This window comes from Tupaia chinensis, unplaced genomic scaffold (genome assembly GCF_000334495.1).
Source record: "Tupaia chinensis unplaced genomic scaffold, TupChi_1.0 Scaffold000395_1, whole genome shotgun sequence".
NCBI classification, from domain to species: Eukaryota; Metazoa; Chordata; class Mammalia; order Scandentia; family Tupaiidae; genus Tupaia; species Tupaia belangeri.
In genome coordinates, this window is record NW_006159897.1 from 2,078,790 (window position 1) to 2,093,198 (window position 14,409).

General features: G+C 40.0%; 1 protein-coding gene and 1 pseudogene across 3 annotated transcripts in view; both read right to left on the reverse strand.

Moving 5' to 3' along the window:
• MON2 (MON2 regulator of endosome-to-Golgi trafficking) overlaps window positions 1-14,409 on the reverse strand; it is a 114,287-nt gene that overhangs the window by 9,249 nt on the left and 90,629 nt on the right. For all 3 annotated transcript variants that reach the window (XM_006154143.3, XM_006154141.3, XM_014590037.2), the window contains 4 exons: window positions 11,611-11,801; window positions 10,204-10,264; window positions 8,045-8,168; window positions 2,839-3,046 (listed from right to left, as the gene is read on the reverse strand). In XM_006154143.3, coding sequence (XP_006154205.1) covers window positions 2,839-3,046; window positions 8,045-8,168; window positions 10,204-10,264; window positions 11,611-11,801 — 584 coding nt within the window. The remainder of the gene's footprint in view (window positions 1-2,838; window positions 3,047-8,044; window positions 8,169-10,203; window positions 10,265-11,610; window positions 11,802-14,409) is intronic.
• On the reverse strand, window positions 4,259-6,374 carry LOC114008813 (NADH dehydrogenase [ubiquinone] 1 beta subcomplex subunit 3 pseudogene; annotated as a pseudogene).

Here is a 14,409-nt window from a genome sequence, read left to right on the forward strand (position 1 = left end):
TCCTGCTATGAATCTATTAATATGTTATTTTATAAATCACACATTCTCATACTAAGATAGGGTACTATTTCAAGTCTTTCTTTGTAAGCATAGTTTACCATGTTGCAATGTAGCTTTGTAGAAAACTATTTAATGATACAGTAACAAACATAAGATGATACAATATATAGTAACTTCACAGGATTAATTTTAAGTAGAGCTCAATTTAAAGGCAGTAGTAAAAGTAAATACTTAGAATAGGGATCCGAACCCTGTGCCTGTCTGTGGCCCCAGCCCTACCCCACCCCTGCTGTGCAGCTGTGGGTGGCAGGTGATTAAGCTACATTTTGTCTGGGTTTGCAGCAGTGCCCCATCATCTGCATTGAGCCTTAGACTCTGCCTCCTGTTGGCTCAGCAGGTACTGGATTCTCAAAGGAGTGTAACTGTTTCATTGTATCCTGCATTGTAGTAGTGGTATAAACGGGGTGGGGGTGGGGGCACAGTACTTGGGTCATCCCAGCTCCTCCCCACCAATCCCTGGAGGAATTGTCTTCCATGAGGCTAGTCCTTGGAAGGCTGGAGATCACTGACTTTTTTAAAAATTGTTTACTTTTATTTATCATTACTAATGCTTTTTTTAATTTTTGTTTTTAATTTTCTACGGGGCACAGGCACAAGAGAAAGACACAGAGAGGCAGACAAAGAGAAAGTGAGAAAACAAGCCACCAGGTCCGGGATTCAAACCATGGTCGGCCACGTGGGAGTCTAGCACCCTCACCACTGTACCACCTGCTGGCCCTAAGACCACTGACGCATAACATAAAAAAAAAATGAAGAAAAACTTATTTCTGGATTCAAACAGAACATTATAATCTAATAAGTAAAACTATTCTACTCAAAGCAACTTCATTACTGTATTTCTAAGTATATTTCAGAAATCAGTTTTGATGTTTTCAATTGCCAAAGGGTATGTATGCTTGCCAGAGAGAGAGAAAGCACCCTTCCATAGGATGTGGTAATGCTGTAATCCTTCTCCCTCCATTCCTTTTTCCTGGTAGGATTCTGGACACATATGTGCAACACACAAACTCCAACTGTTTTTCAAGATGCGAGGGCCAGGATTTGAAGCATTGTTATCCATGTGGATCTGGCTCCCTTAACACCTGAGCTAAGGGGCTGGTCCTTGATAGATTTTCAGTCAGGGTTATACCAAATTACTAACACCTGTCTTTGGAATGTTTATATATACATATAAATTTGAACAATAGGGAGTTATAATTCATGTACAAGAAATTCAAATATGCTGGAACCTAAAAGAAGAAATATGAATGGCTAATAAGTACCAGTAATGTTTCTAGTGTAGACTATTATACATAACTCTATGACTGCTTTATGATTACTTTTTATTAATCAAATTAGAGAAAGATAAAATAAATAGTAAACTGGCAAATAATTTAAAAACCTGGAAATGACTATAAAACCAAGTAGGATATTCCTAGAATATGACTCATCTATTATTTTCAGTCTACATCATGTGCTTACATAGATCTCCAAGTCCTCATTCAAAAATCATTAGGAGGGAACCAGCAGTTAGCATAATGGCTATGTCGCTGGACTCCCATGTAGTCGACTGCGGTTCGCGTCCCGGACCCGGTGGCTTAAAACTCATGCCGGGCGCGTGTGCGTGCGTGCCCAAGATCCCGAGAGGAGAATGGAGGAGAAGGGATTGTGGCGTGACCATCCCCCCAGGGGGGTGATTTCTCGCTTTCTGTCTCTATGTCTCTCTCTGTCTGGCAAGCACACGCGCCCTATAGCAAAAAAAACTCTCAAAAAAAAAAATCATTAGGAGAAGATGTATTTTAGAATTAAAACTTTTTCCCAGATTTAAAAAGGAACCTAAGACTAGCTGGTGGTGTGGATGAGGCAGCTGGACCTCACAGTCCACTATACAGTGTGAGTCTCAGAGCCGGCATCTTGAAAAACATGCCAGGCACGTGTGTGTGCATGCCCAAAATTCCAAAAAGAAGAAGAAACAGAGAAGGGATTGTAGTGTGACCATATCTCATGGGGTTCACCTCCCCCTGTCTGTCTCCGATAAGCGTATGTGCCCTGTAACAAATTAGTATCAATCAACCAATCAAGCAATCCATCAAAGGTAATCTGGTCCCTATAACATACATTCTTTAATTTTCATGAAGGTGCCCAAGATCCCGAGAGGAGAATGGAGGAGAAGGGATTGTGGCGTGACCATCCCCCCAGGGGGGTGATTTCTCGCTTTCTGTCTCTATGTCTCTCTCTGTCTGGCAAGCACACGCGCCCTATAGCAAAAAAAACTCTCAAAAAAAAAAATCATTAGGAGAAGATGTATTTTAGAATTAAAACTTTTTCCCAGATTTAAAAAGGAACCTAAGACTAGCTGGTGGTGTGGATGAGGCAGCTGGACCTCACAGTCCACTATACAGTGTGAGTCTCAGAGCCGGCATCTTGAAAAACATGCCAGGCACGTGTGTGTGCATGCCCAAAATTCCAAAAAGAAGAAGAAACAGAGAAGGGATTGTAGTGTGACCATATCTCATGGGGTTCACCTCCCCCTGTCTGTCTCCGATAAGCGTATGTGCCCTGTAACAAATTAGTATCAATCAACCAATCAAGCAATCCATCAAAGGTAATCTGGTCCCTATAACATACATTCTTTAATTTTCATGAAGGATCTGATGAAGCTCCCCATAATAAGACACATTAATATAGTACTCTGTGTGGGATAAATAAAATAAAGAGATCACGTATGAAAACTTCCTTTTTAGAGTTATTAATTAAGTTGTCAGTCCATATCCTTCCTTAGTAAAATGAGATACATACCTTGGAAGGGGGCATTTACCGCTTAGCCTTTCGTCCTCTATATAGCGATGCAGGACATCCTGGGACCTCTTTAAAAGCACTGAGAGGGCCATTCTCGAGATGTAGCCTTCCTGAGGTGTGGTGACTTTATTACTGAAGGAAAACTGGAGCAGTGTTTCAAAACACATCTTAGAAAATTCCTCTCTCAAACGAATGTCAATCTCTGCTTCTGTAAAATTAACAAATTTTGATAGTTAAAGGTTAAATCATTACACTTCAATGATAAGAACTCTAAGCAAACTAAGAATAAAAGGAGACTCCCCAATCTGATGCAGAGCATCTATGAACAATCTACATCTAATAGCGTGTACAACTTCCCCACTTGTGAGCTCTAAAACAAGGTAAGACAAGACCACCTGCACTCAGCATTTCTATTTAACATTTTTCTTGTCTTGGCCTTTCTATATAGCACTATAAGATATTTCTCAATATTTCGAGAATTTTCAACATGGTCAAACTTGAAATAATCTTTCTTTTCCCTCTTTCCAGGCAATTTTTTCTGGAAAGGTTGACCTCTGTTCCATTCTAGACTGACCGCTTTCTAGACATGCCGTGTGCAACTATGTTCTAGAACTGGCCTTTACATCACCCTGGGAATTGTTTTCATTCTCTCTTGTGATACATCGATCCACTTCCTAATCTCATGCCTTTTCTTTTGTCCTTTGTTTTCATGGAATGCATTTGAAAGTAGTTTCCTAAGACAGAATGAATGGGATGTCAAAATGATGAGACCTTTTTCTTTCTTTCTTTCTTTCTTTCTTTCTTTCTTTCTTCCTTTCCTTTCCTTTCCTTTCCTTTCCTTTCCTTTCTTTTCTTTCTTTCCTTCCTTTCTTCCTTTCTTCCGTTCTTCCTTTCTTCCTTCCTCCCTCCCTCCCTCCCTCCCTCCCTCCCTCTCTCTCTCTCTCTCTCCTCTCTCTCTCTCTCTCTCTCTCTCTCTCTCTCTCTCTCTCTCTTTCTTTCTCTCTTTCTTTCTTTCTTTCTTTCATCCATCCTTCCTTCCTTCCTTCCTTCCTTCCTTCCTTCCTTCCTTCCTTCCTTCCTTCCTTCCTTCCTTTCTTTCTTTCTTTCTTTCTTTCTTTCTTTCTTTCTTTCTTTCTTTCTTTCTTTCTTTCTTTCTTTTGGAGAGGTTTTTGCTATAGGGTGCATGTGCTTGCCAAAAAGACAGAGTGAGCCAGAGAGACAGAAAGCGAGAAATCACCCCACAGGGGGGATGGCCACACTGCAATCCCTTCTCCTCCATTCTCCTCTCGGGATCTTGGGCATGCACGCACACACGCCCGGCGTGAGTTTAAGCCGCCGGGTCCAGGACTCAAACTGCGGTCGACTATGTGGGAGTCCAGCGACATAGCCATTATGCTAACTGCTGGTTCCAAGACTTTGTACTTCTGAAAATGTCATTTTATTGTGGCAATCAAAGTGTGGCTCCCAGCAACAATAGCACGACCAGGGAACACAAAGTGAGTTCTTGTGCCCATCCCCCTCACTGAATCACGATTGCTGCAGGTACACCTGAGCATCACTTGCCCTTTAGTTGATGAGCTGATGCATGAGGACATGAGAGACATACTGCTCTACATTTATATGTGGCCTGCAGTGTGCCTGGGGGTGAAACTTTATGTCAAAACTCCTTTCAGGGTCATCCCCCACTGCTGCGGTTAGGGCCTGCGCAGAGAGTAAGTCATCCATTGGCTACTGCACTTCAAGTCCTCACCCTGCACTTAGAAAAGATGCCCAGCATACGAGGGTGTGGGTATGTGTATGCGCCCGAGGTCCCTACAGGAAGGCGAAATGGAGGAAGGGGACTGTGGTGTGACCATGGCTCCACTGGGAGGCCCATGAGAGTGCTCTCTAGCTCTGGTGAGAGCACCTGCATCCTCTGGCAATTAAACAAAAGTCCTTTGTACTTACAACTCTAAAGCCATGACTTGAAAATCCTTCAGCAACCCCGTTGCTACTGAGAATCCCAATGTCATTCTCATTTTTTTGCCTTGAGCTTTTTTTTTCTTTCTGAAATCTTTTAGGATCTTCTGCTTACCCAGTTTTTTTGTGTTTTGTTTTTATGATTTTCTTAATTTATTAAATCTTACTAATACTGTCCCTTAAGAGGGACTAACACACAAACAGGCAGACTAAGTGAAGAAGTACTTTCGTAAGAGTTAAGAAACCACTAAAATGCTTCTAGGTATTATCTTCAGTGATACTTTTTATCTTTATTCTGGGATTCCAGGGAATATTCGGTCCCCACAGCTCCCACGAATGCAGCAAATCCCCACCTGAACCCTTTTAATAAAGCACCAATGAAGGAAACACTGTTTGTAAAGCCACCCATGGATCTCCAAGCTCCATTCCAGCCCCATGGATCTCTTGGACCTCACGCAGCCAGCTTCTCCTGGACAATTTCTAATGGCCTTCCTTCTTTCTTTCACTGTTATAGCCTGGAAGTTCCACTTTACCATGACCATGACCGTGACCATGTGCACGTCCACGGGCCATGACTGAAATTTACAAGCTTGCAAGGCAGATGTTATAGTTCTTTTTATTTTACACATTTTTGGGTTTGGGGGTTGTTCTGCCTGATGGCAAGCTGCCCTCCCAGGCCATATGCAGGTACTTTGCTATGTCATGATGACGTGCATTCAGGCTGGGTCTTCTTCCCTCACTGTTTTGAGTACTGAGTGACCAGTTTTTATCTGGAAGTTTACGTTCTCAGTTCTCTGGTTTATCTCTTTGACAATTTCCTCTCCTAGATTTTCTTTGCTCTCTGTTTCTGGAAGACTGATGATCAGACATTAGAGAACCTGGATGCACTTGATTTCTTTTCTCCTCACGTCATCCACCTCTTTATTTTTGCTCTCCTTTTCTTATATTTCCTTAATCATTTTTTCCAACTTTTTATTGAATGTGTTATGTTAGCACTTTTAGTTTCTGCAACTTCCTTTTTGTTCTCATTTTCCCCTTTTTTATATCATTTTTTTCCTTATTTCATGGGTTTAAAATCTTTTATATCTTTGATCATCTTAATTATTATTGTGGTTTTATGTTTCCCATGGCTCTGCATTTTATCTATTCATTCCCAGTTTCTTTTACTCCCTTTTTGTTTTATTTATTTATTTTTGGGTTTTGCTTTGGTCCTTCTCTTTCATGTAGAAAGTTTCCTGAAGTTTTTGTGAACTATGTTGATAGAACACAGTTAAGAGCAAAGACCAAAGTGGTAACAGGAACCTCTGTATTTACAGGCTGGCCTTGTTTAGCAGAAGAGTTTTAGTGGTAAGAGTTTACTCTTACCAAAAAAAGTCGACTTCATTAAGGTAAGTGGACTTTAAAATTTTTTCTCTGAGATTATTTGTTAAAGCTGAACTTTATCAGGCCTGTTTTAAAAATTGTCTAGGCTAAGAAAAAGAACTAGTTTGTGATGGAAGCAGTATGAGAGACATCTAGTGGTCAGATTGTGTACATAAATGCTCTTCGAAGTACTCAGCACTAAATTCATGCTAAGTTAGCTGACCAGAAAAACAAAATTTTTTTCACTATAGGGTGCGTGTGCTCGCCAGACAGACAGAGAGAGACATAGAGACTGAAAGCGAGAAATCATCCCCCAGGGGGGATGGCCACGCCGCAATCCCTTCTCCTCCATTCTCCTCTCAGGATCTTGGGCACACACGCACACGTGCCCTGTGTGAGTTTTAAGCCACCGGGTCTGGGATGTGAACCGCGGTCGACTACGTGGGAGTCCAGCGACATAGCCATTATGCTAACTGCTGGTTCCCCTGATCAGAAAATTAACCCCAGTAAATTCTGAGAACTAAGGATATTCATGGCACAGATTTACAATTTTTTTTAAAGAATTATTTATTTTATTTTATTCATTCATTTATTTTAATTTGAGCAGAAAGAGTGCAAGACAGAGAGAGAGAGAGAGACAGACAGACAGATAGACAGGGGGAGAGAGAGAGAGGGAGAGAAAGTGGGAAAGCAAGCCACCAGGTCTGGGACTCAAACCATGGTCGGCCATGTGAGAGTGTCTAGCACTTTAACCACCACAGCATCTGCTGGCCCCCCAGATTTACAATTTTTTAATCATCTCACAGAAAAATTACCCTATGACACCATCATTACATTTAAGATTTGAGCATAGGTTTAGAAAAAGAAAAAGAATGGCAAAGAGCAACTTTCATATCAGCTGTCAATCAAATCAGCATGATATAGTGAAAAGAAACTTTTAGTTCTTTTAACGTATGAACCTGGCCTCCAGCCTTAAGATTATGGGATGGGACCAGCAGTTTCGTAATGGCTATGTCACCAGAATCTCATGTAGTCGACTGCAGTTTGAGTCTGGGACCTGGTGGCTTAAACTCACGTCGGGCGCGTGTGCGTGCATGGCCAAAATCCCAAGAGGAGAATGGAGGAGAAAGGATTGCGGCGTGGCCATCCCCCCAGGGGGTGATTTGTTGCTTTCTATCTCTGTCTTTCTGGTGCGCTGATGTGCCCTATAGCAAAAACCCCTCTAAAAAAAAAAAAAGAAAAAAAGAAAAGAAAAGATTATGGGACAAAAATTTCAACCTTTCCTTTTTTAAAAAGAATTATTTATGTTATTTTGTTATTTTAAAATTTGCTGTCGGGCACGTGTGCTCACCAGTGAGAGAGAAAGGGAGAAAGTAAGCCGCCAGGTCTGACGCTAACCACAGCTGGCCATGTGTGAGCCCAGCTCCTCAACCACCTGCTGGCCCAAAATTTCAACCTTTCTACATTCATTTCCCTTTTTATAATATGGCAGCACCTCTTCTCATAGCGATGTTGTGAGGAATGAGATTACATTCTGGCAAAATGTCTTGTACCTCATAGGCATTCACGAAATGTTAGTCCCTTAACAAATGTCAAGGTTTTTTATTTTTATTTTTTAATGATAACTTATATCACCCTGCAATCACCTCAGTGGATTCCGTAAGTGCTTTTGCATTTTAATTCATCACTCTTGACAAACACGACAATGTCCGTACATAGTCACATTTCCCCTCATAGTACAGTCTGAAAAATTATCTTATCATTCTCCAGTTTATATTTGTCACGATCATAGGGTTAAATGTTTTTACTGTCAACTTCTTTAAAAATGCTTCAATACTCTCTAATATCCACCTCCCAGAAAAAAAGAATCATAAATGTAACATACCTGTAAATGAAGATGACTGAGAATGTATTGAGCCCTTGTTAAGCATAGTCATTATCTGACCAACAAATTCCTTAGGAATAAAATTGGCATAAGGTAGTATCTCAGTGCTGATAAGCTGAACTACCTAAAACAAAAGGAATAAACTAAAATGCATTTTTTTCTTGAAAGGGACTGACCAAAATTTTATTTTACAGAGAGAGAGAGAGAGAGAGAGAGAGAGAGAGAAAGCAATCAGTTAAAAAAAAAACAACTCTTCTTGATAGAAATAAATGAACTTTTTAATGTTAATGTATGGGATGCCTAATAGTCTGTTTTCTTCATTTGTCTTAGTAAATTTATTACAAAATACTCAATACTACATCTGTGTACTATTTGACAAATGTCTATCTTCAGCATAATTGCAAATAGTATCCTAGAGAAAAACAGCATATGAAGCTTGCCCAAGTTAGACTGCAACATCCAAAACAGGATTAACAATAAGATTTAAGGGACCAACAGACGGGGTAACAGTTGTATCGCTGAACCCTCATGTAGTTAACCACAGTTTGCTGGGACTCACACCAGACTCACACCGGGCACGTGTGTGTGCATGACCAAGATCCCAAGAGGAGAGTGAAGGAGAAGGGACCATGGTGCAGCCATTCCCCCTGAGGAATGACTTCTCACTTTCTGTTTCTCTGTCTTTCAGGCAAGCGCACGTATCCTATAGCAAAAATCTCTCTTAGATTGAAAAATAAGGAGAAGATTTAAATCACTTTATTTTACACCTAGAAGCTATAAGCTATGAGAGAAGTTAAAGTTCTACTTATTTTTGTCAAATACATTATTTTGCCTTCTAAAGGAAAGTTTATAAGAGTTTTAATACAGAATGATATAAAAGGCAATATTTTGTTCTATGTGACAATGCCTATGTTTTTAAATATCCACTTTAAAGTAATTATTTAATTAAGATATCCCAAACCCCACATAAAGAAGAATAAAACCCCAAACCCCATCACCAACAAAAAATCCATAAGCAAAAAACCTGCTTCTGCAAATTCCATTTAAATCAAAACAGGGCCAGCCCCTTATCCCAGTGGTTAAGGAAGCCAGATCCCACATGACTGACTGTGGTCTTAGTCCTTGCCCTATTGGCTTAAAAAAACATGCCGGGTACATATGTGTACATGTTCCAAATCCCAAGGAGATGGAGAAATGGAGGAGAAGGAAATGTGGTCATGACCATTCCCTATTGGGTTGTGCTTTGCCACTTAATTCCTGTCTCTTTGACAAGTGCACACACCCTCAATTAAAAAAAAAAAAAAAGTTCAAAAAAATTCTTTAAAAAATAGTTATTTGTGGCCCAGCCCCATACATAGTGATTAAGGAAGTCAGATCTCCCATGGCCGTACATGGTTCAAATTCTCGCCCCCGTGGCTTAGGAAATACACCGTGTGTGTGTGTGTGTGTGTGTGTGTGTGTGTGTGTCCAAAAGCCTGATATGAAGGAGCAATGGAAGTGAAGGGACTACAGCAGACCATGCCCCACTGGGGGAAACTTTATCCCTCTTCCACTTTCTCTTTTACTCATGAGCACACCCAACTCTGGCAAAACAGTATTTGGTTTAGGAGTTCCACAGGCTGTATGTATAGCTAGTAAAAATGGAAACATTTGGGCAACTTGTTGATTAGTTTGAGCCAAAAAACGTTTGCTAAGCTGCAAAGGAAGCTCTCAAGTAAATACATATTCACTGACTGATTTATTTCACAGAATCATACCCCCCCTTTTTATTTTGAGAGAAATTTTTGCTATAGGGTACGCGTGATCGCTGCACCCTGTAGCAAAAAATGAGACAAAGAGATGGAAAGTGAGAAATCACCCACTAGGGGTATGGCCATGCTGCAATCACTTCTATTTTATTCTCCTTTTGGGACTGGTGTGAGTTTTAAGTTGCCAGGTCTGGGACTTGAACCGTGGTTGACTATGTGGGAGTCTAGTGATGTAACCATTATGCCATTTGCTGGTCCCTGAATCAATTTATTTGAAAACAAATTAAAAATGAAAACAAGTGTCTACATAACCTATTACTTTATTATTTTATCAATTTTATGGTCTTAACATTTCTACTATTTGATTTTCAAAAATTGGTCACAGGAAAACATTTAAAATAGCTTCCTCACCTCGACATCAATACTTTCATTTCTTTGAAACTCTTGAATAGAGAGATTATCTGGAGGTATGCTGAAAAATAAAATCAATTCATTTTTAAAGATAAAATATTTTCTGGAAATACAAATGAAAAGCTAATTAATAGTATTTGAATGACAAAAAAATTACATTTTCCCATCTAGCCTAGGATATTATAATTTATTTAAAAGAATAATATTTTTAAATAAAGTCATTGGTATGAATGATTTAGCAAATTACCAAGATGGAATTCCAACTCTAAAAACACTTGGTCCAGTCTTAATGTAAATAAAATGGACAATGTAACGTAAAGATGTATCACCTGCAGCTACAGAAACAATTGTCATTGTGATAGTAACTTAGTGCACTTATGGAGACAGTGATTTGAGGGAAGCTTGGTCAAGTAACGGAATTAGTCACTCAGAGACAGCTTGCTAATCATTCATTGTGGCACATATAATGTACTAAAGATCTTTACAATATAGAAAGAAAATATCTGTAAAGGAAGAGTGATTCAGATTTTTTTAAGCAGAAGATTGGTCTAGCAAGAACAGAGGAAATCAATAGTTCTGAAAGAAAAAAGGCAGATGCTAGACTCTGTGGCTCATAATAAGAAAGCCTAGTAAGATCATTTAAACTTATAAAACAGTGAAATAGTATCTTAAAATAGCTGAAAAAAAAAAACGATTAACTAGCATAGTTAATTAATGAATGAATTAATTTTTTTGCCATGGAGCACACATGCTCGTTGGAGAGAAATAGAAGACAGAAGAGGAAAAGTGAGAAATCATCCCACGGGGGGACGGCCACTCCACAGTCTCTTCTCCTCGACTCTCCTCTTGAGATTTTGGGCATGTACACACATGTGCCTGGTGTGATTTTTCAAGCTGCCAGGTCTGGAACTTGAACCACAGTCAGCTAGTAGGAGTCAGCACCTTGACTACCACACCACTCGCTTGCTCCGAGTATAGAAAAGGAATTATTATTATAATAACAATGACAGCTGGGCCGGCCCTCTAATGCAGTGAAGCCCTGTACACAGAAAGTCATATCCCACAGAGCCAAACTACAGACTTCAAATACCTGGCCCTGTGGCTTATAAAACACATTGTCCATTGGTGTGCGTGCATGCATGTGTATACATGTGCCCAGAATCCCGACAGGATGAAAAACAGAGGAAGGACGACTGTGGTATGACCACGCCCCATGTAATGTTTCTCTCTCTCCCTCTCTGTGGTGAACACACACCCTCTGACAACATTGAAACAACAACAATAATGACAGCTATAATTAGAGAGCCAGCCATTGGCTTCATGTGGAGTTACCATGCACCACTGTGGCTAGCCCTAATGTGCGACTTTTTGAAAGAATGTTTTCATTTTAAAAATATATAAACTAACCTTTTGGTAAAGAGAAAGTCTTCAAAAGTGTTGGCTAATTCTGGCCACATACTGTCAAATTTTCCAGAAGAGGCATGCTGCCGGGCAACAGGTAGCCCAATGGAAAGAACTTTGAGGAGAGAAGATACTGCTAGTTTCCATGTGCTTTCAGAAGGGCAGGAATATTTCAAACTGAGAGGAACCCTAAGGGTCTGAAAAGAAGACAGCTTACGATTAATATTAATTAAAACACACACAACCTTAGTTACTTAAAGAAAAACTATACAGAGAAAAAATATAATAGCACAGGTATTTTCATTTAAACAAAGGATATTAATTTCTAGAAAGACCAATTTTCAAACACGGTCTTCAAATCACAGTGCCTAGAAGATATACTCTTAAATCCTGTCTCCATCTTATAAACAATGACTCTGAAAAACTAATAGTTTTTTTAAAAACATTTATTTATTTTAACATCTACTTATTTGTTGTGATTTTTGAGGCCGCCACACCCAGGACTTGAACCATGGTCAGCCAGCCATCTGGAAGCCTAGCACTTGAACCATCATGCTGCCTCCCAGCTCCATAAGTAATAGTTTTTTTTTTTTTTTTTTTTTGAACACCAACTTTTCATCCTAAAAAAACAGGGATATTATCTGAAAAGGTAAAAGTAAGAGTAGGAAATTTGCAATTTTACAGCTTTTCTCGATTTGATGTTATGGAATTGGAAAATTCTGCCATAGTTTTCCTAGCAAAAGTAATTTGGTTGATGTGGATTTCCCATCCAGAAAAGGTCAGTACTGTTTATATGTTCCTAACAATGTTTAGGGGACAGGAAACACAACTTTAAATAGCATAACTTTGAAATCTTATCTTTTATCTCTAAAGTTACTTGAATTTTACAAGAATACATTAACGTACTTATGTTCCTTTTACAAATGTTTCATCAAAATTGATAGTTTAAGAAGATAATTAATCTTTGACCTTTGACAGTACAGAAGTAGAGCACCTGAGCGATGTACAGACTAAGATGTTGAGACTTCATCTTTTTTTTAGCTTTTTTTTTTTTCTTTATCTTTGGGGTGTATGTGCCTGCCAGAGACAGACAGAAAAGGAAAGAGAAAGTGAGAAATCACCCTCCACCCCAGGGAACACGGCCACACCTCAATTCTTTCTCCTCCATTTATTTTCTCTTGGGATTTTGGGCATGCATGCCTACACATCTGGCATGATCATCACGCCACTGAGTCTGGGACTTGAACCATAAAGTCAGTCATGTGCCTTAACCTCCATGTCACCTGGTGGCAGAAGATTTATCTTTTTAGTTGCTGTTTTTGTTTTGCTTTGTTAATTTGTCAGAGGGTGCATGTGCTCACCAGAGAGAGACGGGGAGAGGGAGAGAGAGAGGGAGGGAGGGAAGGGGGGGTGAGAAAGCATCCCCTAGGGAGGACAGTCATGCTACAATCTCCTCTCCTCCATCTCTCCCTCCTTTTGAGACCCTGGGTGCACAAGCACATGCATCTGGCATGTTCCTCAAGTCACCCCAGCAACCATGCTACTAGCTAGCCCAATTGATCCATTTTTGAGACAAGTGGCTTTTGTTCATTAAAATAACTAATTTGAGATCATCCCTGTACTGTAGTGGTTAAGGGAGTTAGATCTTACACGGCCAATCACGGTTCTGAGCCCTGAAAGTGAAAAATACCCTGCTAGCACATGTCTAAATTTCCAATAAAGATGGAGAAATGGTGGAGAAAGAACTGCAGAATAATCACACCCTATTTGGGGGTGATTTCACCCTGCCTTTCTCTGTCTCTTTTTGGCAAGCTCATGTACACTGTGGCAATTTTTACATTTTTTTAGAGGTTTTTGCCTCAGGGCATGTGCACTTCCTAGAGAGAGAGACAGATACAGTGCAAGGGAAGGGAGAAATCAACCTGAGGGGGACAGGGGATGGCTGCACTGCAACCCTTTTCCTCCATTCTCCTCCTAGGACCTTGGGCACACATGCACACATGCCCAGTGTGATTTTCAAACTACCAGGTCTGGGACTTGAACCATGGCAGGCCACGTGAGAGTCTAGCAACATAATTGTTAAGCATCTGCTCATCCCCACACTGTGACAATTAAAAAATAATAAAAAATAAGTTGGTCTTTTAGAGTGGACCTCTCTGGTCATAGATCAACCAGGCAACTATCAGACAAGACTGACCAAATTGACCATCACTGTAAACTATCCTAGAGCACCATGAATCAATAATTTGGCCCACTGTCAAGACTTGCATCAGAGGAAAAATTCTGCTTTTATAGAAAAGTTCTAGGCTGAGAAAGGATGGGAGAGATACATTTTTGTATTTCAAGGGTATAAGGCCTAATAGTATCATCCTCCACACAAGTTATTACTGAGTTTTCACATGGAAAACATATTAGCATGAAATGGTCCTTGGCTAACACATAATCAGCATGCCTAGAATTTATCTATCCCTTTCTCCTTCCTCCACCTCGACACAACCCAAGTAGACTGGGGGAAGCTGTCCTCACTTCCATTATGAGAATTAAGGTAAAGAGATGATTTGCTTATTATGCCAATTGATCCACTCCATTTCCCTAGACACAATCATTGGTTTGAGAGTGGGTGTGGGCCTTAAGCTAGTCCACTTAATTTTAGGAACTTGAGAATAATGAGATAGAAGTGTGTAGACACAAACACTCTGTCAACTGGACATAGAATCCTATTACTGGCCTGCAACTATAAAGAGAAAAATAGGATGTAGTCAACCCTCACAAAGCAGAACAGAGAAAGAAATTTGGTTTTTGATG